At 43.0% G+C, this 27,470-nt stretch overlaps 1 protein-coding gene across 1 annotated transcript in view; it reads right to left on the bottom strand.

Moving 5' to 3' along the window:
• The window catches only part of LOC124775941 (suppressor of lurcher protein 1-like), a 321,061-nt gene that overhangs the window by 89,001 nt on the left and 204,590 nt on the right, over positions 1-27,470 (bottom strand). The window contains exon 3 of the mRNA XM_047250785.1: positions 20,072-20,262. Coding sequence (XP_047106741.1) covers positions 20,072-20,262 — 191 coding nt within the window. The remainder of the gene's footprint in view (positions 1-20,071; positions 20,263-27,470) is intronic.

Here is a 27,470-nt window from a genome sequence, read left to right as displayed (position 1 = left end):
GGGAGACGAAAATTTAATAGTCATGGGTGACTGGAATTCGAGTGTAGGAAAAGGGAGAGAAGGAAACATAGTAGGTGAATATGGATTGGGGGACAGAAATGAAAGAGGAAGCCGCCTGGTAGAATTTTGCACAGAGCACAACATAATCATAACTAACACTTGGTTTAAGAATCATGAAAGAAGGTTGTATACATGGAAGAACCCTGGAGATACTAAAAGGTATCAGATAGATTATATAATGGTAAGACAGAGATTTAGGAACCAGGTTTTAAATTGTAAGACATTTACAGGGGCAGATGTGGACTCTGACCACAATCTATTGGTTATGACCTGTAGATTAAAACTGAAGAAACTGCAAAAAGGTGGGAATTTAAGGAGATGGGACCTGGATAAACTAAAAGAACCGGAGGTTGTACAGAGATTCAGGGAGAGCATAAGGGAGCAATTGACAGGAATGGGGGAAATAAATACAGTAGAAGAAGAATGGGTAGCTTTGAGGGATGAAGTAGTGAAGGCAGCAGAGGATCAAGTAGGTAAAAAGACGAGGGCTAGTAGAAATCCTTGGGTAACAGAAGAAATATTGAATTTAATTGATGAAAGGAGAAAATATAAAAATGCAGTGAGTGAAACAGGCAAAAAGGAATACAAACGTCTCAAAAATGAGATCGACAGGAAGTGCAAAATGGCTAAGCAGGGATGGCTAGAGGACAAATGTAAGGATGTAGAGGCCTATGTCACTAGGGGTAAGATAGATACCGCCTACAGGAAAATTAAAGAGACCTTTGGAGATAAGAGAACGACTTGTATGAATATCAAGAGCTCAGATTGAAACCCAGTTCTAAGCAAAGAAGGGAAAGCAGAAAGGTGGAAGGAGTATACAGTATAGAGGGTCTATACAAGGGCGATGTACTTGAGGACAATATTATGGAAATGGAAGAGGATGTAGATGAAGATGAAATGGGAGATATGATACTGCGTGAAGAGTTTGACAGAGCACTGAAAGACCTGAGTCGAAACAAGGCCCCCGGAGTAGACAATATTCCATTGGAACTACTGACGGCCGTGGGAGAGCCAGTCCTGACAAAACTCTACCATCTGGTGAGCAAGATGTATGAAACAGGCGAAATACCCTCAGACTTCAAGAAGAATGTAATAATTCCAATCCCAAAGAAAGCAGGTGTTGACAGATGTGAAGATTACCGAACTATCAGCTTAATAAGTCACAGCTGCAAAATACTAACACGAATTCTTTACAGACGAATGGAAAAACTAGTAGAAGCCAACCTCGGGGAAGATCAGTTTGGATTCCGTAGAAACACTGGAACACGTGAGGCAATACTGACCTTACGACTTATCTTAGAAGAAAGATTAAGGAAAGGCAAACCTACGTTTCTAGCATTCGTAGACTTAGAGAAAGCTTTTGACAATGTTGACTGGAATACTCTCTTTCAAATTCTAAAGGTGGCAGGGGTAAAATACAGGGAGCGAAAGGCTATTTACAATTTGTACAGAAACCAGATGGCAGTTATAAGAGTCGAGGGACATGAAAGGGAAGCAGTGGTTGGGAAGGGAGTAAGATAGGGTTGTAGCCTCTCCCCGATGTTGTTCAATCTGTATATTGAGCAAGCAGTAAAGGAAACAAAAGAAAAATTCGGAGTAGGTATTAAAATCCATGGAGAAGAAATAAAAACTTTGAGGTTCGCCGATGACATTGTAATTCTGTCAGAGACAGCAAAGGACTTGGAAGAGCAGTTGAATGGAATGGACAGTGTCTTGAAAGGAGGATATAAGATGAACATCAACAAAAGGAAAACAAGGATAATGGAATGTAGTCTAATTAAGTCGGGTGATGCTGAGGGGATTAGATTAGGAAATGAGGCACTTAAAATAGTAAAGGAGTTTTGCTATTTGGGGAGCAAAATAATAGATGATGGTCGAAGTAGAGAGGATATAAAATGTAGGCTGGCAATGGCAAGGAAAGCGTTTCTGAAGAAGATAAATTTGTTAACATCCAGTATTGATTTAAGTGTCAGGAAGTCTTTTCTGAAAGTATTCGTATGGAGTGTAGCCATGTATGGAAGTGAAACATGGACGATAAATAGTTTGGACAAGAAGAGAATAGAAGCTTTCGAAATGTGGTGCTACAGAAGAATGCTGAAGATTAGATGGGTAGATCACATAACTAATGAGGAAGTATTGAATAGGATGGGGGAGAAGAGAAGTTTGTGGCACAACTTGACCAGAAGAAGGGATCAGTTGGTAGGACATGTTCTGAGGCATCAAGGGATCACCAATTTAGTATTGGAGGGCAGCGTGGAGGGTAAAAGTCGTAGAGGGAGACCAAGAGATGAATACACTAAGCAGATTCAGAAGGATGTAGGTTGCAGTAGGTACTGGGAGATGAGATGAAAAAGCTTGCACAGGATAGAGTAGCATGGAGAGCTGCATCAAACCAGTCTCAGGACTGAAGACCACAACAACAACAACACTAGACTGAGGTACCGAAAAAAACTTCTTGTCTTCCTAGCTACAATATCATCTAGGGCCAACAGTAAAAATGTTAACGATAATAACTAATGTCCATATTTACAAGAAAAGTTTGTGACGGTGTCACGGACATTGAGAAAGATCATGGGTAAGAAACTTACTACCTCTCAAAGCAATTTGTCAAGAAAAACGTTTCGAAATGTGTTTGAGCGCGGAATTCACACGACATAAAACACAGAAACTGATACAAGACTATGTGCCGGATGTGACAGCAATAGTAAGGAGGAGGAGATTTGAATGAGTTGGACATTTTGAGAAGAGTTTCCTAATAAGAGAGCTGCAGGCGAAACCATAAGGAAGGTGAGACACAAATACTGGAATGATTTGCTCGGAAACACATTACAAAATACACGACAAAAGAATTCTCTTTTCAGCAAGAGGGATGAATAAATATTACAAACTGTACAGAAGTTCGAATTCTAGTGTTCAAAACTGAAATGTTACTCGATCTGTGACAGTGTTTGTTGGTGGAAGAGAATAGACAACAAATAAATTAACGATGTTTGATTTCAGCTGAGCGATCCCCATATAGAAAATAAAGAAATCCTTACAATATGTATTCAAAAAGTTTCATTGCCGAGTTATGGTCTTCAAAACAGTGATCTTCACCAGGACGTTTTTCTCCCTGTCGGTAGTTGGCTTTCCGGAAGATACTCAAAACGTCCATCTCCAGCCTGCGGACACGAGCACATTCCAGAAGTATTGCGTTTTTCCTCACAACATCCCACAGTTAGAAGCCGAAGGGATTCCATGTCAGGCACTGGGACGAATACAGCAATGGTTTTAAACTACGCCACAAACAGAAATAGATACGGTTCAAGTTAGGTTGTGGAGGAAAAGTAGTTGGGCCACCCCTATCTACTCGTCGATCAGAAAACACTCTGTGCGAGTACCAGCGAGCCGTACGACTGAATTATGCAAGGTTATAAAATGCAAGAAGTGAGATCCTTGACAAATGCTTAATTTTTGTACGATTTCCCCCTAAGTCTATTTACAAATACGAGGGGCGTTGAATACGTAATGGAACAAAATTTTTTCTGAAACCAGGTTGGTTTTGTCAGGATTATAACACACCATATTATTCGCCACTCTTTGGCTATAAAAACTTACTTTTCATCGTAAACTTCGTTCAATGGAATGGCCTTACACCACCTTACTGAGAAGGCCTTTGTGCATGTATAACAACACTCTACTGCCCGATGTCGGACGCAGTGTCCTCCCCATCACAGTCTTCCGTCAGGCGGCGAGAAACCTAGCTGTAAGACGGCTTTGGAAACGCCAAGTGATGGACGGGTGTGTCAGCACTACCAACAGAGACGTCCAACTGAGCAGCCAGGTGTCTGATTGCGATCCGTAGATCACCTCGAATGAGAGGGTCCGCACGTTCCAACATTACAGCTGTATGCGGACATCCGGCTTGCGGAAGATCGGACAGGTTTGCCCGACCTTGTTGCGATAATGACAAACGCGTCACCCAACGACTCACCACCTATTGTTCGCTACCAGATCACCGTAGACATTCTGAAAGAGCCTGTGAACACCTGCGAAGCTCTGATTTTCCGGGCGCACCCCCGAATCCTCCCGCGGTCAGAAAAATGGTTCCGAATCCTCCCAAGCCCGCAAGGGTCTGAAAAACGATGGGACCGAATCCTCCCTTTTGAAGCAGGTAGCAGTTCTGAATGTTATGAATACTCAAAATGGCTCTGAGCACTATGGGACTCAACTGCTGTGGTCATAAGTCCCCTAGAACTTAGAACTACTTAAACCTAACTAACCTAAGGACATCACACACAGCCATGCCCGAGGCAGGATTCGAACCTGCGACCGTAGCGGTCGTGCGGTTCCAGACTGTAGCGCCTTTAACCGCTCGGCCACTCCGGCCAGCTATGAATACTCCAAGCAGACAAAGGAAAGCATATGAATTTACAGTCGAAGATGTAAAAATTTTTCGCGTGTTTGTATGTTTAAAAGTTTTATCTTTTATCTTATTTAGATATTTATGTTTAGAAACTGGAATCATTTATAGCCTTGATTTCTTCATAATTAATTTATTAAAATAGCAAATCATGATTTTGGAACACATATTCTATCTCAGTGTTCATTTTATGAACTACGGTTACATTTCCAGCAAATTTCATTTACCAGAGGTTAAAACGAAAAGATACACAAGATGTAACTGCGGTTCTGTTACCTGCTTACCTACCAGGTTTAGGGAGGATTCGGGGCTGCGTCCGATTTACCGTCCACCTTATAACAGTCTCTGATTGGAACGCACATCTATTACAGACGCAGTTTTGAAGACTACGTATAGTGCCGCCACCTATGTGAAATTCATGAAAGTATAGGGGCTGAAGCGAGAATATTCCAAGACGTCCCACAACTAATTCCGCCTATTTTTCAACGGAAATTGGCCTAGAAAAAAATCTGTTGCTCTGCTTATTGAACGCACCTCGTACATGAGGTCCAGCTAATCCATCACCAGTGGTAACAGCTCACATGTTGAACGTAAATGACACTTGCTGAAGAGATGGAACAACTGCAAGTGGGATTTTATGTGCCCTCAGACGCTGATCTTGAATGTTTATAATGCCATCACGTGTGAACTGAGCTTCATATGTCTACAGGTGTACCGGTATGAAATGAGCGTTTTTTATGAAAATGAACACTAATTTTGAATTGAAAAGTAAAAACATTTTATTCAAAGTACTGACCATTGCTTTCTATACATTTTGACCACCTTTCTGGCAATTTGTGGACACCACGCCAATAAAAATGTTCGTCTTTTGAAGCAAACCAATCAGACACCCAATTTTCGATTTCTTCAGAGGAATCGATGTGTTCCTCGGCCAATGCGTCTCCCATTGATGAAAATAAATGGTAGTCGGAAGGGGCCAAGTCTGGTGAATACCGCGGGTGGGGTAGCAGCTCACAGCCAAGTGTTTTGATTGTATCCTGCTTTGTGTGCAGGTGCATTGTCGTGTAAAAAAATTACTTTGCCACGTCTTCTGGACCATTCTGATGTTTTTTCGATCAATAAATAGTTCACATTGATCATTTGTTGTCTGTAGCGATTAGTATTCACAGTTTCACCGGGTTTTAGAAGCTCATGATACACCACACCTTTCTGATCCCACCAAACGCAGAACATTGTCTTCTTGCCGAATCAATATGATTTTGCAGTCGATGTTGATGGTTGTCCCAGATTAACCCGTGATTTTTCCCGTTTACGATTCTTTAAATAAATCCATTTTTCATCGCCAGTAGCAATTCGATGCAAAACTGATTTTCTTTCATGTCTTTGAAGCAAAATTTGACAAATGGTTTTTCGGTTGTCCATCTGTCTATCATTCAATTAATGTGGCATCCATTTTCCACACTTTTGGATCTTTCCGGCTTTCAAACGGTCAGAAATTGTTTGTTGTGTAACATTTAGCATTGATGTCATTTGCTTCTGACTCAAAGTATCATCTTCATCCAATATTGCTTGCAATTCGGCGTCTTCGAACTTTTTTGGTGGTCTTCCACTTTCTTCAATTCTTACATCAAAATCATTATTTCTGAACCGTTGAAACCATCTTTTGCATGTTGCTTCTGATAGAGCATGATCACCATATGCCTCGACAAGCATTCGATGCGACTCTGCAGCACTTTTTTCAAATGAAAACAAAAAATTAATCCTTTCCTCAAATCATCTCTTTCTGGTACAAAATTCGACATTGTTAACACGATGAAAACATATGATGATGTTTGTTCCATGACTTGATGTACACTAAATATCTTTGACAGATGTCATACCAATCAAACAAAAAAAATTAAGGCTCGTTCACAACAAATGTTCCCTATCGACGCATTTGTATCTTAACGCTCATTTCATACCGGTACACTTCGTAAATGATACTAAGGCAAGAAAGCTCGTATTTTATAGCATACTGGTGCAAGATCCACTGTAGAACATCACTTGTTTAGGATAATCCGATTCTGGCAGGAACTGTCCATGTTGTAAATGGCGAGGATACAACTAACGCTCTCGCAAAAGTCTCCAGACAGTTGTGTGAGGAACATTCACTTAAAAGGCTAACTTTCGAGTGATGATTGAAGGCCAAAATCCTGTACGCCTAGAACTGTAAATCTTGAACATTACTTCTCCAAACCATAAGTTGTAAGCTTCCCAGTAGCGCACAGAAGGTGATGGAGGCACTAGAATATCTTCCGCGCGGGACACCTTCACTGGGGGTACCCCTCCTGGTACAAACAATGATCCAGAGCAGTATTGCCTTCCGCCTTACCGAACATGAAGTGCAGTTATGTCAGCTCTTGAGTTAAGCTGATGTCGAGTGCTAAACACGACACTTAATGTACACTGTCCTGTTGTCACGGCAACTAGCTATTGAAAGAAGAACTTACCGGTGAATATTACTTTATCAAAGGCAACAGCTCTGAAACTAAGTATTTCCAAACACTTGTACGGAACTTTTTTTCGTATCTATCTATGGAAACATATAGCCGAAATTACGTCCTCTATTTTTTAAACATCGTGTGTATTTAGAAAATAAAAATTACGAAGCACACCTATACGAAAGATCAGTGCTTGCAAGAGTGGTTTTGTGCTAGTCGGGAGTGGTGAGGGTGTTGCTGCCGTGATATTTCGGGAATGAGCAGCAGTGTAGTTGTGGGATGGGTGTTGTCGAGGCTGCGAAAAAGCAACACCCGAACAAGCGCTCACCGGCGTAATGGGAAATTTGGAGCCAAGTGAATGAATCGCAGGTGGCCGCCGCTGTCGGAAAAATCAGTATCAGATCGTGGAGCGAAATGATTCAAAGAGAAACGTGAAACGGAAAATGGCAAGAGAGCGTCGCTGAGCTTCGATACGCCGTGGCGTTCAGGAGCCACGCAGCGAACTGTTTCATACCAACGAGTGTTGTGTTTCCATTACAAGCTACAGTGGAGATTGTATAATTATCTGTTCTTCCCATTCAGGCGAGACAGTGTGGCAGAAGTAAAATTGAATTTCATTGGGTTTTGTGATCCCGAATACCAGTTTCTTTGTTCCAGCGGCGATCCTGTGCGAAATAATGTCAGTAACTTTGCATGTTGTTACTTTTTGTGGCCGTCTGTTCAGACTTCCGGAAAATAACATAAAATACCGAACATAGGAGGGGCAGATAAGTGCGTGAACCAACCATATTGAATATCGCATTTTAATTTTAATGTCTTCTGGCGCGTGGGGTCGACAGTCAAAATGAATTTTTTGGAAATCTCTTTTCTGCCTTTGAACGTAATGTTTTCAGTACACGATTGTAATTTTGGCACTTAGGTTTAAAACAGAGCCCTGGCTTAAGTGGAAAATATCCGGTCATAAAGTAATCATTGAGACACTCGAGGCAGTTGTCGACAACGCTCCGTGGCGTCATAATTTCAGCTCTGAATAAAAATCCTATCAGACAGATACCTGTGTGTTATCACCATTATGTCTGAACGCAGAATACAATATTCAACACGAAAAGTTTCTCCTTTCCATTCTGCACGTGCATTTTCTAATTTCTTTGAGGCCCAATATTAAGCACTTGACAGTGACTCTAAGTGTTGGGATTGCAGACGTGTATTGAAAAATAAAACGTTACAACGGATAGCAGGAAAATGGGGGTCCTGAAAATCATAAACTCTAGAATTTGAGGTGTAACAGTTCAGTTTTGCTGTGAATAAGATTGTAATTAATAATTTAAAAATGCGTAGGTGTGCGGGTTTGTACCAGCGTAGGGATATCACTCAGACATAATATGGAACTGTCGATGTTAGTGCCGAATCTATAGTTTTATGGATCGAACTCTATAGGACCCTCAGGAAATATTTAGTAACATTACCACTACCTATATGTTCTGAGAATACATATATACGCATATTCACGTATGGAGAGGCCAGGGGTCAGTAAGTTTTATAACCGGATACAGTAATTCTTTGTTTCCTGCATAAAATTTGTTAAATCCAAAAATAACTTTATTTGAAAACTGAATTCAAAATTTGACAGAAAACTGAAAATCCAGGTATTGAAATTGAATAATCCAATCACTAATACCGTTTCTTACAATGCTGTTTCACTTCCTTTCTTTATTTTTGTTTTATATTATTAGGAACAACAACGACAAAAACAACAACCACAATAACAACAGTAAGCAGGACAAGCAGGATTTCGAGCGGGAAGAACGGTAATGGGCAACGTGTTCACAATGAAACTAATATCTGAAAACCGCACAAAGGTTGGACTGAAGACGCCTTTTGCCCAGATTGACCTAGAGAAAGCATACGATAATGTACACACCAACAAACTATGAGAAAAACTGAAAGAGACAGAACTTGTTCAAAAATTTCTGTACCTTGTTACGAAATTGTATGAAAATAACACAGCGATAGTAAGAATTGGGAATAGTTGGACCGAAGAATTGAAGCTGAATAAGGGTCTACAGCAGGTCTGTGTGCTGTCAACCACCCTGTTTAAGCTGTGTCAGCAGGAACAATTTCTCCTTTCCATTCTGAATGCGTATTTTTTTAATTATGCTACGCACTGTAGCATAGAAAATGCAAGGTTATGGGAGTGACAGTAGAGCCTGTAGTTTGCAGATCAGGTTGTGCTAGCGGAAGATAAAGGCGGTCTGGGCTATACTACATAATAAGAAAGTTTAAAGAGGAATACCACAAGGCTGGCCCGAAGACAAAAATGAATAAGTGAGAGTACTTAGCTGTTGGAATACAAAAGTAAATAATTTTGAGGTAAAGGGAGAAGTAATTTTAGGGATGAAAGTGAGGTATTATGTAGTAAACAGGAGAAGCAATGATGAAATCGCTAGTAGGATTAATAAGTACCGAGCAGTAACAAGAACAAAGTAGTCTGTTCTGTGAAACAAAAAGATAAGAACAACAACGAAGTAGAGAATGTAAAAGATTATAGTCTTGAGTGCACATTTGTTCGGAGCAGAAGCCTGGGACGTTATCAAAAAGAATAAGAATAAACTGCTTGCTACTGCGGTGGATTACTTAAGACGAAGCACAAGTTATACTAGGATGGATATACAAAAAAAAAAAAGGGATATGATCCCACAAAGGATGAAAATGGATACGGATATTTGCGACGACACCCAAAAAGAAGAGATGATATGGTTTGGCTATGTGAATATGATGAATGAGTTTCTGTGGATACTACTATGGATACCATACCAGCGCAAGAAAAGTTGGACCACGACGCAACTGGTATACTGATGTGCAGAAGGTAACGCAGGCAAGGAATAAGGTGATAAAAGTCAAGACAGAAGAAGATCACGACTGGGGACGGAAAAGCGGCACCGGCTGTATTTAACCCGCAAAAGGAAGAAGAATAACAAAAAGTGCATGAGGTCATTTTAACTTGTAAAAGTTGGTAACCATGTAATTGTTTTTCTCTTACTTTTTCGCTTGTTCAGTTCTATGAAGACAGTCTATCATTGCTTCCTCTATATCTTTCAGGGTACCCTTGTTTTATTAGCGACAGATGCCAGACAGAGACGCGTGGAAAGAATCTTAACGAAATGTCATTCAACAGCAAAAGAAGTGGCTTATAACACCGATTCTTGAGTATTTCTCATCAGTATGGGACCCTTACCAGGCTGCACAGGTTGCATTAATAGGAGAGAGAAAGGAGATCCAATGAAAAGCGTTAAGTTTTGTCACAGGATCATTTGCTCAGTGCGAGGCTGTAACGGAGATACTCAACTCGAGTTGCAGACGCTGCAAGAGAGGCGTTGTTCATAACGGAAAGCTTTACTATTCGAACTCTTAAAGAGAACGTTCTGGGAAGACTTTGACAACTTTTTACTTACTCCCACAAACATCTGGCGAAATGACCACAACGATAAAATTCGAGAAATTAGAGCTCATATGGAGTGCTACCGACAATCATTCTTCCCACGTGCGTTTCGAGAATGGAATAGGGAAATGGGGATCGGATAGAAGTGCAAGAAGCACCCACCGCTACAACCAGTCGAGGAGCTTGCAGAATACAAACGTATATGTAGACAGGTTACAATGAGGTGACGAAAGTCATGACATACCTCATAATATGGTGTCAGACCTCCTTTCCTCCGGCAAACTGCAGAAACTCGACGTGGCATTGACCCAACAACCCTCCTGCCGAATTACTGAGCCATGCTGCCTCTAAGACCCTCCATAATATGATATTGCCGCTGGATGATATTGTGCACGAACTGACCTCACGACTAGGTCCCATAAATATTGGATGGAATTCATGTCGGGGAACCTGATTGACCAAATCATTAGGTCGAATTCTCTAAATTGTTCTTCAAACCAGTCGCGAACAACTCTGGACCGATGACATGGCATATTGTCATCCATAAAAATTCCATCCTTGTAGGTTTACAAGTTGCCGAACATGACCATTTCCAGTCGATGATCAGTTCAGATGGACCAGAGGAATCAATCCATTCCACATAAACACAGCCAACACCATTATGGAGCAGCCACCAGCTTCCACAATGCCTTGTTGACAACTTGGGTCCATGGATTTGTATTGTCTGCGCCACTCTCGAACCCTACCCTCAGCTTTTGCCAACTGAGACTCATCTGACCAGGTCAAGGTTTTCCAATCGTCCAGCGTCCAGCTGATGTGGTCAAGAGTCCTGGAGAGCCGCTGCATACGTTGGAGTGCTGTCAGTAAACGCACTGGCGTCGGTTGTCTGCTGTCATACCCCACTAACGCCAAATCACGCAGCACTGTGCTAACGAATACGTTCATCGTACGTTCCACATTAATTCCTGTGTTATTTCACGCTGTGTTGCTTGTCTGTTAGCACTGACAACTCTATGCAAACGCCGCTGCTTCCGGTCGTTAAGTGAAGGCCGTCGGCTATGCGTTGTCTGTTGTGAGAGGTAATGCCTGAAATTTGGTCTTCTCGGCACACTACTGACACTGTGGATCTCGGAATATTGAATTCCCTAACGATTACCGAAGTGGAATGTCCCTTGCGTCTAGCTCCAACTACCACTGCGCACTCAAAGTCTGCTAATCACCGTCGTGAGGTCATAATCTCGTAGGAAACATTTTCACGTGAATAATCTGAATATAAATGACAGCTCCGCCAATGCACTGCCCTTTTATACCTTGCGCACATGGTATTATCACCATCTGTGTTTGTCCACGTCGGTATCCCATGACTTTTGTCACCTCAGTGTACTTTGCATCGATTTTTAATAATGTCATGTTGAAATATAGCAGTTGAACTAAATAGAAACCTAGTCCCAACAGGGAATCACATAGCGCTCGTAGAAAAAAGTGTTCCGAGACTGTTACCTGAAATGCTCCTCCATGGTACTAACAAGTGGGAGATTGAGTTAATAATTAAATCACTAAAGCCCAAGAACCCTCATGGATATGACGGGGTATCTAGCAGAATACTGAAGTATTGTTCTATGTATGTTAGCCCAGTACTTAGCCATATCTGTAACTTTTCCTTTAGGAGTGGTCGGTTTCCTGAGCGATTAAAGTACTCAGTAGTGAAGCCACTTTATAAAAAGGGAGACAGCGATAATGGTGACAATTATAGACCTATTTCTATGCCATCTGTATTTGCTAAAGTTATCGAGAAGGTTGTATATACAAGGTTACTGGAGCATTTAAATTCACATAATTTGCTGTCAAATGTACAGTTTGGTTTTAGAAATGGTTTAACAACGGAAAATGCTATATTCTCTTTTCTCTGTGAGATTTTGGACGGATTAAATAAAAGGTTGCGAACGCTAGGTGTTTTCTTTGATTTAACGAAGGCTTTTGACTGCGTTGACCACAAAATATTACTGCAGAAATTGGACCATTATGGGGTAAGGGGAGTAGCTTTCAATTGGTTCGCCTCTTACTTTAAGAACAGAAAGCAGAAGATAATTAATTCTCCGCAATACTGAGAGTGGTAGTGATGTTCAGTCGAAATGGGGCACTGTTAAGCGGGGCGTTCCCCAAGGGTCGGTGCTGGGGCCACTGCTGTTTCTTATTTGTATAAATGATATGCCTTCTAGTATTACAGGTGATTCAAAAATATTTCTGTTTGCTGATGACACCAGCTTGGTAGTGAAGGATCTTGTGTGTAACAATGAAACATTATCAAATAATGTAGTTAATGAAATAAGTTCGTGGCTTGTGGAAAATAATTTGATGCTAAATCACAGTAAGACTCAATTTTTACAGTTTCTAACTCACAATTCAACAAGAACTAATATTTTGATCAGACAGAATGGGCATATTATAAGCGAGACGGAACGGTTCAAGTTCCTAGCCGTTCGGATAGATAGTAAGCTGTTGTGGAAAGCCCATGTTCAGGATCTTGATCAGAAACTAAATGCTGCTTTATTTACCATTAGAACAGTATCTGAAATAAGTGAAAATTCAACATGAAAAGTAGTCTACTTCGCGTATTTTCATACGCTTATGTCATATGGTATTATTTTTCAGGTAATTGTTCTGATTCAAAAAGGGTATTTTTGGCTCAAAAACGGGCTGTTCGAGCTACATGTGGTGTAAGTTCGAGAACCTCTTGTCGACCCCTGTTCAATAGTCTGGGAAATCTGACATTGCCCTAACAGTGTATATTTTCTTTAATGTCGTTTGTTGTTAGCAATATTAGCTTATTCCCAAGAGTCAGCAGCGTTCACTCAGATAATACTAGGCAGAAATCAAATATGCATGGGGAAGCACTTCCTTGACTGTTGTGCAGAAAGGAGTGCACTATTCTGCTGCATCCATTTTCAATAAGCTACCACAAGAACTCAAAAATCTTAGCAGTAGCCCAAACGCTTTTAAGTCCAAACTGAAGAGTTTCCTCATGGCTCACTCCTTCTATTCTGTCGGGGAGCTCCTGGAAGAGCTGAAATATAAGCAAATTCCAGTGTTACATTGTTGATTTTATTTTTAAACTTACGAATTGTCGCCTGAATACGTTTCTTGTATTTCATTTTATCTGTTTCTACTATCGTGTTATAATTTCATGTATTGACTCGTTCCATGACCATGGAGACTTCTCCTTAATTTGGTCCCACAGAACAATAAATAAATAAATAAATAAAATAAAAATACAAACTAATCATGATTATCCTTCTAATCCCGCTGGTCGTATCAATGGATCAATCCATATAATTCATCATACATCCAGCGAGGTCGCTGGCGCGGTACGCAGTGCTTCATCCGCCGGACCAGGTCACGTAGCTAAGCAACACCAACAGATTAAGGGCTTCCCGTGGAGCGTCTCGGCTTCAGTTACTCCAACTAGCTCGTGTATACTAATTGGACGGCGATTTGGATTGTGTTATTACTGTCCTTCGGCGTTTGGCTTTCAGAAGAACGTTTCTATTTTGCTAAAGGGGCGCCGTCCCTGTTCTGTAGAGGCTTCCATTGACGTACCGACAGTTTGTGTGGACGCCGAAGAGTTGTTCGTATTAGCGCGTTGCAGCATGACGAAGATACACTGTTCTCCAGCACTGACATATGAGATTTTCAGAAAATCTTCTGTGCATTTTAAATGCCATGAGGTATGCGCCTCTAGACGTATGTTTTGTGTTTGGTTGAAGAAGAGTCAGCATCTATTTTTCTGTGATTTATTTATACTTAACTGATGTTCAGTAAATTCTGCGTTGTTAAAGAAGTAGACACAGAACAACTAATATGTTTACGTATACATGTGAATGTCAGGAATTCTTTTCTGAAAGTATCTGTATGGAGTGTAGCCATGTATGAAAGTGAAACATGGACAGTAAACAGCTGAGACAAGAAGAGAATAGAATCTTTTGAAATGTGGTGCTACAGAAGACTTCTCAAGATTAGAGGGGTAGGTCAAGTTAATGATGAAGAGGTACTGAACTAAATTGGGGAGAAAAGAAATTTGTGGTGCAACCTAGTTACAAGAAGGGATCAGTTGGTAGGACACATTCTGAGACAGCAAAGGGCAAAGGATTACCAATTTAGTACCTGAGGGAAGAAGGGGGGGGGGGGTGAAAATCGTAGAGTTAGGCCAAGGGATGGATACAGTAAGTAGATTTCGAAGCATGTAAGTTGCAGTAGTTACTCCTAAATGAGGGTGTTTGCAGAGATTAGAGAAGCATGGAGAGCTGCATCAAACCAGTCTTCGGACTGAATATCACAACAACAACATACACTGCATAACCAAAAGACACCCCTATGTAATGCAGAACTAACCAATCGATGATACAATAAGCGGATCCTCCAACGTGAAAGGAGGCGGCGAGTATTGTGCCAAGTACAGAAGTGATAAACGGAGAATCAGTCGGACAGGAGAACTCCGGGCCTTCGAACGCGAACTAGTCTTTGGATGCCAACTAAGTAGCAGATCTATCAGAGACATTTGAACCCTTTTAAAGTTGCCCAAGTCGATTGTTCGTGACTGTGAAATGGAGACGCGATGGAACAACCACAGCTAAACCAAGACCAGACAGACATCATATACCTGACGGACAGGACAGTTGTACATTATACACTACTGGCCATTAAAATTGCTACACCTAGAAGAAATGCAGATGATAAACGGGTATTCATTGGACAAATATATTATACTAGAACTGACATGTGACTACATTTTCACGCAATTTGGCTGCATAGATTCTGAGAAATCAGTACCCAGAACAACCACCTCTGGCTGTAAGCCTGGCAATTGAGTCAAACAGAGCTTGGATGGCGTGTACAGGTACAGCTGCCCACGCAGCTTCAACACGATACCACAGTTCATCAAGAGTAGCGACTTGCGTATTGTGACTAGCCAGTTGCTCGGCCACCATTGATTAGACGTTTTCAATTGGTGAGAGATCTGGAGAATGTGCTGGCCAGGGCAACAGTCGAACATTTTCTGTATCCAGAAAGGCCCGTACAGGACCTGCAACATGCGGTCGTACATTATCCTGCTGAAATGCAGGGTTTCGCAGGGTGGAGCCACGGGTCGTAACACATCTGAAATGTAACATCCACTGTTCAAAGTGCCGTCAATGCGAACAAGAGGTGACCGAGACGTGTAACCAATGGCACCCCATGCCTGTAAACAGAACCTGGACTCATCCGAAAAAATGACGTTTTGCCACTCGTGTACCCAGGTTTATCGTTGAGTACACCATCGCAGGCGCTCCTCTCTGTGATGCAGCGTCAAGGGTAACCGCAGCCATGGTCTCCGAGCTGATAGTCCATGCTGCTGCAAACGTCATCGAACTGTTCGTGTAGACGGTTGTTGTCTTGCAAACGTCCCCATCTGTTGACTCAGGGATCAAGACGTGGCTGCACGATCCGTTACAGCGATGCGGATAAGATGCCTGTCATCTCGACTGCTAGTGATACGAGGCCGTTGGGATCCAGCACGGCATTCCGTATTACCCTCCTGAACCCACCGATTCCATATTCTACTAACAGTCATTGGATCTCGACCAACGCGAGCAGCAATGTCACGATGCGATAAACCGCAGTCGCGATAGGCTACAATCCGGCCTTTATCAAAGTCGGAAACGTGATGGTACACATTTCTCTTCCTTACACGAGGCATCACAACAATGTTGCACCAGGCAACGCCGGTCACCTGCTGTTTGTGTATGAGAAATCGGTTGGAAACTTTTCTCATGTCAGCACGTTGTAGGTGTCGCCACCGGCGCCAACCTTGTGTGAATGCTCCGAAAATCTAATCATATGCATATCACAGCCTCTTCTTCCTGCCGGTTAAATTTCGCGTCTGTAGCACATCTTCGTGGTGTAGCAATATTAATGGCCAGTAGTGTAGAACGTGGTTGTAAAAAGTAGAAAAAATCACCGGAATGAATCGCTCGTGAGTTTCAATGTATTACCACCAGTCCAGTTAGAACAATGATAGTGCGTACGGAGTTATAAAGAATGGGGTATAATGTTCGAGAAACTCCTCGTAAATTACTAATTTTCTGTACTCAATGCTAAGTGACGCTTAAGGTAGTGTGAATGGCGACGGCACTACGACTGTAAATGAGTGATGAATCACGCCATGCCCTGTGGCATTCCGATGGAAGTGTTCGGCTTTTGCGAATGTCGAGAGATCGTTACCTCACATCACTTGTAGGAGTGCCGACAGTGAAGTGCAGAATGTGTAGAGTTATGGTATGGGAGTTTTTTTGGTGGTTACTGGATAGTACCTCATTGCAATCAAGATAACGGCGCCGGCCGGAGTGGCCGAGCGGTTCTAGGCACTACAGTCTGGTACCGCGCGACCGCTACGGTCGCAGGTTCGAATCCTTCCTCGGGCGTGGATGTATGTGATGTCCTTAGGTTAGTTAGGTTTAAGTAGTTCCTAATTCTAGGGGACTGAGACCACAGCAGTTAAGTCCCATAGTGCTCTGAGCCATTTTTTGAAGAAAACGACGGATATGGAAGGATACGAAAACATTTCACAGCTTTGTGTTCTGCATACAGTAGAAGGACAATTTTGAGGCGATACTATTTGCATCAGAATGACAATCAGTATTTTCTATATTAACTGTGCCGCAGAGTTTATGCCGATCGCAAAGTGTTTTTAAGAGCGCGTTGTAGTCAGAGTTACCTGTGAAATCGGACTACCCTTTATTTCGCGACTTTCAGAATAGAAAAATAAAATGAAAGGGTTCCTATTGTGAAATGCGATAGGATTCTCTCGTATAGAAAAATATTATCTCGCTAATTTCGATAGAAAATAGTTGTACATGATTGAAGTATGCTTTAATCTGCATTGAGACATTAACTGCAAGGGACTTGCGTGTTGTATTTACTTAGCAATAAAAACTCAGATGGGTTCTTGAAAAATGAAAAAAGGAATTTTCGCGTATCACTTTATTCTCTGTGAAATTATACTTAAGTCACTGTTCGGGATGTATGTTGACTGTGGTCGGGCAACACTGAACGAGCTTGGGTTAAACTTCCTTAATTAAAAATACAATATCACACTTGTTAACTATTAGTCATCAAATTTAAAGTGCACTGAACAATGTGTGATATTTTTCACAGCCGTATTGACGTAAACTCTGTGCAACACGTTCGTAAGTTTAATGTATGTAAAGTTTTGAACCTGAATAATTGTAGCAAAGGAATCTTACAAGAAACTTCAACTGTCTCCAAACAATTAAGCACAAAAGTATCCCAAAGCTTACATTCACTCTCAAATAGATGGAGTACAATTATGCACATGGTTTGCGCTATCTCTTTACTGTATAGAAAATTATGTAAAGTACACACTAATTATATGTTACCATGCACACTATCACAAGGCAATATCTGTGAACAGTGGCCTGTGACACTAACATTCATTAACTGTACTGGCCTACTCAGAGTCCATACCTGAACATAACGGCTTTTGGAATGTGCTAGGACGATGACTTCTCTGCCATTCTTCTACAGACACCTCACTGAAACTGTCAGCAGCAGTGTTGAAGCCGTCATGAAGGCAAATTGCAGACAAACCCCATATTACTGTTTGATAATAAGATAAGCTATAGGTAAAGTCGATTAGTATACAATACGCACAAGAACCAAGACAAAATGGTGAGACTGGAAGAGCAAGAACGAAGTGCTTGCGCTAGAAAAGGCGTAAGACAGGAATGCAGTCTTTCGCCTCTAATGTTCAATGTATACATCGAAGAAGCAATGGCGAAAATAAAAGAAAGCTTCAAGAGTGGGATTAAAATTCAAGGTGAAAGGATACAAACAATAAGATTCGCTGATGACTTTGCAATCCACAGTGATGTTGAAGAAGAATTACAAGATGTCTTCAATTGAATGAACAGCCGGCCAGTGTGGCTGTGCGGTTCTAGGCGCTTCAGTCTGGAACCGCGTGACCGCTACTGTCGTAGGTTCGAATCCTGCCTCGGGCATGGATGTGTGTGATGTCCTTAGGTTAGTTAGGTTTAAGAAGTTCTAAGTTCTAGGGGACTGATGACCACAGATGTTAAGTCCCATAGTGCTCAGAGCCAATTGAATGAACAGTCTAATGAATACAAAATACAGACTAAGAGTACATCGAAGAAAGATGAAAGTAACGAGAAGTTGCATAAATGAGAACAGCAAGAAGCGTAGAATATTAATTGATGAATAAGAAGTAGCCGAGGTTAAGGAATGCTGCTACAAAATTGTTAAGGCTTTCGTGGCCACTTGTTGACAAACTGCCTATTGGCTTCTGTCTCGGGTTCTTCGGCCGACGTTCATCTAATGATTTTACTAACGTTTCGTTACCACGAGTAGCTGGCATTGTCAAAGCTTCACCCTCCATTGCCGGTGGTGAACTGGAGCCGAGCTCGCGGCCGCAGACTATATATACCTGGCGCGCCAACGTCCGAGGGCTTCTCCGCGGTCATTTCCGGTGCGGTTCTCCTCTTGCTACCTGCGACGGTCGTTCGCTGCAGTACGGGAAACCAAGATCCGTTTACCTTAAGGCTTTCCTCTTCTTGTTGAAATAGAAAAACACGCGAACAGTTTCCAAAAGAAAGAGGAATGCCTTAAGGTAAACGGATCCTGGCTTCCCGTACTGCAGCGAACGACCGTCGCAGGTAGCAAGAGGAGAACCGCACCGGAAATGACCGCGGAGAAGCCCTCGGACGTTGGCGCGTCAGGTACATATAGTCTGCGGCCGCGAGCTCGGCTCCAGTTCACCACCGGCAACGGAGGGTGAAGCTTTGACAATGCCAGCCACTCGTGCTGGCGAAAAGTCAGTAAAATCATTAGATGAACGTCGGCTGAAGAACCCGAGACAGAAGCCAATAGGCAGTTTGAATGCTGCTACCTTGGCAGAAATATAGCTCATGATGAGTGGAGCAAGTTGGGCATACAAAACAGATTGGCACTGGAAAAAAGAACTTTCCTGGCCAAGTCTATTAGTATCAAACATAGGCTTAATTTCAGAAAGAAATTTCTGAGACTGTACGTTTGGAGCACAGCATTGTATGGTTTTGAGATATGGATTATGGGGAAACGAGAAAAGAAGAGAATCGAGAATTTGAAATGTGTTGCTACGGAAGAATGTTGAAAATTAAGTGAACTGGTAAGGTAACAAATGTGGAGGTTCTCTGCAACATAGACGAAGAAAGGAATATATGGGAAACACAGAACAAGAAGAGATAGGTGACAGGACATCTGTTAAGGCATCAGGGAATAACTTTCATGGTACTAGAGGGAGCTGTAGAAAGTAAAAACTGTAGAAGCAGACGGAGATTAGAACACATCAGCAAGTGGGTTGAAATTGCTACTCTGAGAGGAAGAGACTGCCTCAGGAGAGGAATTCAGGGTGGGCCGCATCAAATCATTCTAAAACTGACGGCTCAAAATAAATAAATAAATAAATAAAATAAAAAATAAAAGGAGGTTCCCAGACACTGTCAGGGCTCTAGTCAGGGCTGGAGGGGGATAGTGGGATGGTTAGCGCCGAAATGTTGGTTTCTCGCGTAGGACATCTAGAGTTCACTTTGCAATTGCAACGGTATGACGCGACAGCGTGGACCACTGGTCCGGACTCACTCTCGGTGAAGCTGTAGGTGGCCTTGAAGCCCCTGGCGTGGCTGGAGGAGTGCTGGCCGCGGAACTCGAGCAGCAGGCGGGCGCCGTTGGACATGAGCGGCTTGGGCATCGCGTCCCCGCAGAAGCTGTCGATCTTCTCCATGCGGCCCTCGATGTGCACGTACGCCACCAGCGCGTCCACTCCCTCGCAGCTGCAACGAGAACAGAGGGGGCGTGGCGCTCGAGGTCAAACGAAGACAGCAAGCAACATTACGTAGCAGACACAGATGCGTAGAATAAGCAACAGACCCTTTATATCATCTACTCGTATTGTTTGCTAAACCGCATAATGGAACTGTGTATGCTTCCGCGGCCAGAATAAGTTGACATAAAAGTTTTTTGAGTATTGTACCGCACCATAATGTAAACAAGTATACAGGAGAAAACAACGTTTTGGTCATGGTTACAGCGGCCAAAACGTTGATTTCTGCAACATAGTTATTTACATTATGACGCAATACCATACTCCGAAAACTTTGTAACCTCCCAACAGTAAAAAATAAGTATAGCATTCACATTCAGTCTAACCTCGCAATAATAACGTGACTAACATCCCAATAAAAAAATGTGACTATTTACAACCTTTCAATAATTAACTGACTGTGAATCTAAACTGGTAAATTTGGACATCAGCAGTGCTGCGTCATGGCCCTGAAAGATCATTCTGAATAAATTGAAAATTCTTACCTCAATGAAGTCGCCGGATAACGAGTATATACAGGGTGTTTCAAAAATGACCGGTATATTTGAAATGGCAATAAAAACTAAACGAGCAGCGATGGAAATACACCGTTTGTTGCAATATGCTTGGGACAACAGTACATTTTCAGGCGGACAAACTTTCGAAATTACAGTAGTTACAATTTTCAACAACAGATGGCGCTGCAAGTGATGTGAAAGATATAGAAGACAACGCAGTCTGTGGGTGCGCCATTCTGTACGTCCTCTTTCTGCTGTAAGCGTGTGCTGTTCACAACGTGCAAGTGTGCTGTAGACAACATGGTTTATTCCTTAGAACAGGGGATTTTTCTGGTGTTGGAATTCCACCGCCTAGAACACAGTGTTGTTGCAACAAGACGAAGTTTTCAACGGAGGTTTAACGTAACCAAAGGACCGAAAAGCGATACAATAAAGGATCTGTTTGAAAAATTTCAACGGACTGGGAACGTGACGGATGAACGTGCTGGAAAGGTAGGGCGACCGCGTACGGCAACCACAGAGGGCAACGCGCAGCTAGTGCAGCAGGTGATCCAACAGCGGCCTCGGGTTTCCGTTCGCCGTGTTGCAGCTGCGGTCCAAATGACGCCAACGTCCACGTATCGTCTCATGCGCCAGAGTTTACACCTCTATCCATACAAAATTCAAACGCGGCAACCCCTCAGCGCCGCTACCATTGCTGCACGAGAGACATTCGCTAACGATATAGTGCACAGGGCTGATGACGGCGATATGCATGTGGGCAGCATTTGGTTTACTGACGAAGCTTATTTTTACCTGGACGGCTTCGTCAATAAACAGAACTGGCGCATATGGAGAACCGAAAAGCCCCATGTTGCAGTCCCATCGTCCCTGCATCCTCAAAAATTACTGGTCTGGGCCACCATTTCTTCCAAAGGAATCATTGGCCCATTTTTCAGATCCGAAACGATTACTGCATCACGCTATCTGGACATTCTTCGTGAATTTGTGGCGGTACAAACTGCCTTAGGCGACACTGGGAATACCTCGTGGTTTATGCAAGATGGTGCCCGGCCACATCGCACGGCCAACGTCTTTAATTTCCTGAATGAATATTTCGTTGATCGTGTGATTGCTTTGGGCTATCCGAAACATACAGGAGGCGACGTGGATAGGCCTCCGTATTCGCCAGACATGAACCCCTGTGACTTCTTTCTCTGGGGACACTTGAAAGACCAGGTGTACCGCCAGAATCCAGAAACAATTGAACAGCTGAAGCAGTACATCTCATCTGCATGTGAAGCCATTCCGCCAGACACGTTGTCAAAGGTTTCCGGTAATTTCATTCAGAGACTACGCCATATTATTGCTACGCATGGTGGATATGTGGAAAATATCGTACTATAGAGTTTCCCAGACCGCAGCGCCATCTGTTGTTGAAAATTGTAACTACTGTAATTTCGAAAGTTTGTCTGCCTGAAAATGTACTGTTGTCCCACGCATATTGCAACAAACGGTGTATTTCTATCGCTGCTCGTTTAGTTTTTATTGCCGTTTCAAATATACCGGTCATTTTTGAAACACCCTGTATCTGCTCCTATAAGAAATTTTTCTGGCACAGCCCAGTGCAATGCTGGCCGCTAGATTTGTCATGTATAACAAGAAAGAAATGATTTTTCTTTACAATAATTGGGATGACCATGGATTGCAGAAATTAGTAAATTCTTTAAATTCATATGAATGATTGTCAAAAAAGTTAATTTTATAAAAAAAAAATTATTAAACGATTTTTAAAAATATTTACATGGGACTTGATATGGCAATAGTACAAATTTTGTTTTAACAAACTACATATGCGCGCGGCTGCTTTTACCTTATACTACAATGCTCAGGCACCGCCATCGCTCCTCACGACCAGCCCCGCCAACTCCATACACCCGACTGCTGCTGGCTACTACTTACTCCTACTGCCAACACTGCTCTTACTGCAGCCAACACTGCTCTCTGGTCTGAGATTCTCTTATAGCTCACATATCGCAGGCAGCGCGTGAGCAATCCATCGAAATTACATCTGCTCGAATGCGCTAGCAATAAATTCCTTAGTCAAGGACCTCTTACAACTTCTATGTCAACAAATCCCATAATTATGCAAAGGTACGCTGTCTTTTCGACTACACAAGGTGTCCAGAGAAGAGGGGGTATTATTCATGCATTTGAAAGGAACGCTCATTTGAGTCGAGAAACTTCATACAGACATGTGCCCTATTCCGAATGGTTTGTGGTATAGTGGTGCGCACCCATGTTCCTTACCCTAATAGTTGGACTAGTCCTGGTAGTACAATTAAGGGGCCACCAAGACCGCCATTATATTCTTTTATGGGGCTGGATGACGGCTGGGCTGTACAAACTAAAGGTGAATACGCGAGATGAACTGCCTGGTCGCATTAACTACACTGCTGCCCTCATCGGAGAACGTGCAGAGGCAACACTACATTTTCTCCCATTATTGTACAGATGCATTGAAGTTGAGAGTGGGATATTCGAACATTTATCGTAAACTGTAAAACAGCTATAACGTGTACGAAAATACTTAGAGGTGAATGTGTTAAAAATACCTGTTTTTCAATCGGTACTTTGTAAGAAGCAAGTTGTAGCGTTTCCTAACTGTTGTTCAGATGTACACCTCGAACTATATTACAAAATACAGAAAATAAATAACAGTGTTCGTTGAAAGTGTTATATGTCGGGAAAGATTTCGAATAGGGTACATATCCATACGAACTACACTCCTGGAAATTGAAATAAGAACACCGTGAATTCATTGTCCCAGGAAGGGGAAACTTTATTGACACATTCCTGGGGTCAGATACATCACATGATCACACTGACAGAACCACAGGCACATAGACACAGGCAACAGAGCATGCACAATGTCGGCACTAGTACAGTGTATATCCACCTTTCGCAGCAATGCAGGCTGCTATTCTCCCATGGAGACGATCGTAGAGATGCTGGATGTAGTCCTGTGGAACGGCTTGCCATGACATTTCCACCTGGCGCCCCAGTTGGACCAGCGTTCGTGCTGGACGTGCAGACCGCGTGAGACGACGCTTCATCCAGTCCCAAACATGCTCAATGGGAGACATCCGGAGATCTTGCTGGCCAGGGTAGTTGACTTACACCATCTAGAGCACGTTGGGTGGCATGGGATACATGCGGACGTGCATTGTCCTGTTGGAACAGCAAGTTCCCTTGCCGGTCTAGGAATGGTAGAACGATGGGTTCGATGACAGTTTGGATGTACCGTGCACTATTCAGTGTCCCCTCGACGATCACCAGTGGTGTACGGCCAGTGTAGGAGATCGCTCCCCACACCATGATGCCGGGTGTTGGCCCTGTGTGCCTCGGTCGTATGCAGTCCTGATTGTGGCGCTCACCTGCACGGCGCCAAACACGCATACGACCATCATTGGCACCAAGGCAGAAGCGACTCTCATCGCTGAAGACGACACGTCTCCATTCATCCCTCCATTCACGCCTGTCGCGACACCACTGGAGGCGGGCTGCACGATGTTGGGGCGTGAGCGGAAGACGGCCTAACGGTGTGCGGGACCGTAGCCCAGCTTCATGGAGACGGTTGCGAATGGACCTCGCCGATACTCTAGGAGCAACAGTGTTCCTAATCTGCTGGGAAGTGGCGGTGCGGTCCCCTACGGCACTGCGTAGGATCCTACGGTCTTGGCGTGCATCTGTGCGTCGCTGCGGTCCGGTCCCAGGTCGACGGGCACGTGCACCTTCCGCCGACCACTGGCGACAACATCGATGTACTGTGGAGACCTCACGCCCCACGTGTTGAGCAATCCGGCGGTACGTCCACCCGGCCTCCCGCATGCCCACTATACGCCCTCGCTCAAAGTCCGTCAACTGCACATACGGTTCACGTCCACGCTGTCGCGGCATGCTACCAGTGTTAAAGACTGCGATGGATCTCCGTATGCCACGGCAAACTGGCTGACACTGACGGCGGCGGTGCACAAATGCTGCGCAGCTAGCGCCATTCGACGGCCAACACCGCGGTTCCTGGTGTGTCCGCTGTGCCGTGCGTGTGATCATTGCTTGTACAGCCCTCTCGCAGTGTCCGGAGCAAGTATGGTGGGTCTGACACACCGGTGTCAATGTGTTCTTTTTTCCATTTCCAGGAGTGTATTTTCCATCAGACGATCATTGCTGAGATATCGCTGAATACCGAACATTTCTCCTGTATGCAGCGTTATTTATAAGTAACCCCAGGTTTTCAGAAGGCGACTGCGCGAAAATAACAAGAAAAACTGAAAATTAACACATATCAGTAGACAGACCATCTCTCCAAGTTTTGACGTAGGGGGCAGGCTTTGTTGGAAGTTGTCCGTCACATTCACAACTTACACTGCTGACATTCTTTCACCTCTTCTCAAATCGCAGACATTCCACAAAGTTGTATTACGTTCCGAGCAGTTGATAACTGAAGAAGATTGTCTCTGATATCATCAGCAGGAGCCGTGAATGAACTTTTTGGCGAGGCAGCTGACGCGACCAATGGAAAATAAGAGTGCCGCGTGGTTCTTGGAGAATGACATGTTTCCATCGACAAAGTAGAGACTAGCTGGGCACTGAGGCTTAGCAGGAGGGGTGACTTTTGATGTACCGTATACAAACTGGTTTCCTTTAATCTATCCGAATATTTGGGCAGTTGAACTCATCCCATCCGCGTTTAATGAAGTTCCTTAATTATTTTCAGATGCATATAGCTCGTGTTTTATACAGTTGTTTTACATTCTCTGTACCATGTCTTATACGCACGTATTCTCTGTGTGCGTGGTGGCTTCACTATGTTTTGAATGCAATTACATATTTTTCTACTTGAAAGTTATATAAGTTACTGTTGATGCCTTGCCGTTACGTGTAAAATGTGAAACTTCTTGGCAGCTGCAGCTAAGAACTGTGTGCCGGACCGAGACTTGAACTCGGCATTTCTGCCTTGCGCAGAGAAGTGCTCTCTACCTACTGAGCTACCCAAGCACGACTCACGATCCATCCTCACAGCTGATTCTGCAAGTTTTGCTGGAGAGCTTTTGTGAAGTTTAGAAGGTAGCAGACGACGCACTGGCGGAAGTAGAGCGGTGTGGAGAAGTCGTGAGTCGTTCTTTGGTGGCATAGTGGGCAGAGGACTTACTTCTGAAAGGCAAAAGCCCCGAGTTCCAGTCTCGGTCAGGCACACAGTTTTGATCTTCCAGAATGTTTCGTTCGCATCGGTTAACACACCCCGCTGCAGAGTGAGAATTTCATTCTGAAAAATGCGATGTCTTTTCGGTCGAACTGCACTTTAGAGTCAGTAGCTAGCTATTCCAGGTACTGTGCATTTTGCCTTCATCAAAGAAAGCAATTTTCCTGAACCGTCATTGTGATCAACATTACAATAACCACGGTGAGCCATATGCTTCAGTTATTTCATTTCCATTATCTTTCAAAACTATAGGAAACTTCACCACTGAAATTAGCAGAAGGCTATGGCAGTTCATTACTATAGAAATAACGTGAATATGCAGGTTTTTATACAGAAAGACAAGGCTAACAGATCGAGCAAACAAGCCTACTGCACGTAACTTGGCTACAAGATACATCTACATCTATGTGATTACTCTGCTATACACAATTAACTGCCTGGCAGAGGTTTCAATGAACCACCTTCAAATTGTCTCCCTACAGTATCACTCTCGAACAGCGCACTGGAAAAACGAGCACTTAAATTTTTCTCTGCGAGCCCTGATTTCTCTTATTTTATCCTGATGATCATTTCTGCCTATGTAGGCGGGTGCCGACAGAATGTTTTCGCAATCGGAGGAGAAAACTGATGATTGAAATTTAATGAGAAGACCCCATTGCAACGAAAAACGCCTTTGTTTTAAGTATTGCCACTCCAATTCACGTATCATGTCTGTGGCACTATCTCCCCTATTTAGCGGGAGTGCAAAACGAGCCGCCTTCCTTTGAACTTTTTCAATATCATCCGTCAGTCCCACCTGATACGGATCCCACACTGTACAGCAATACCCCACAATAGGGCGGACAAGTGTAGTGTAAGCAGTCTCTTTAGTAGATCTTTGCACCTACTAAGTGTTCTGCCAATGAATCGCAGTCTTTGGTTTGCTGCACCCACAACATTATCTGTGTGATCGTTCCAATTTAGGTAATTTGTAATTGTAATCCCTAAGTATTTAGTTGAATTTACAGCCTTCAGATTTGTGTGACTTACAGCGTAATCGAAATTTAACGGCTTTCTTATAGTACTCATGTGAATAACTTTTCTTTATTAAGGATCAATTGCCACTTTTCGCACCACACAGATATCTAAATCATTTTGCAATTCATTTTGGTCATCTAATGACTTTACAAGACGGTAAATGACAGCATTATCTGCATATAAACTAAGCGGGCTACTCAGATTGTCTCCTATGTCGTTAACATAATATCGTAGATCAGGAACAATAGAGGGCCTATAGAACACTTCCTTGGGGAACGCCGGATAATTACTTCTGTTTTGCTCCATGACTTTCCGTCTATTACTACGAACTGTGACCTTTCTGACAGGAAACCACAAATCCAGTCGCACAGCTGAGGCAATATTCCATAGGCACACAGTTTG

Source organism: Schistocerca piceifrons, chromosome 2, assembly GCF_021461385.2.
Source record: "Schistocerca piceifrons isolate TAMUIC-IGC-003096 chromosome 2, iqSchPice1.1, whole genome shotgun sequence".
NCBI classification, from domain to species: Eukaryota; Metazoa; Arthropoda; class Insecta; order Orthoptera; family Acrididae; genus Schistocerca; species Schistocerca piceifrons.
The sequence above is the reverse complement of the archived record's forward strand: the minus strand, read 5'-3'. Positions and strand labels throughout refer to the sequence as shown.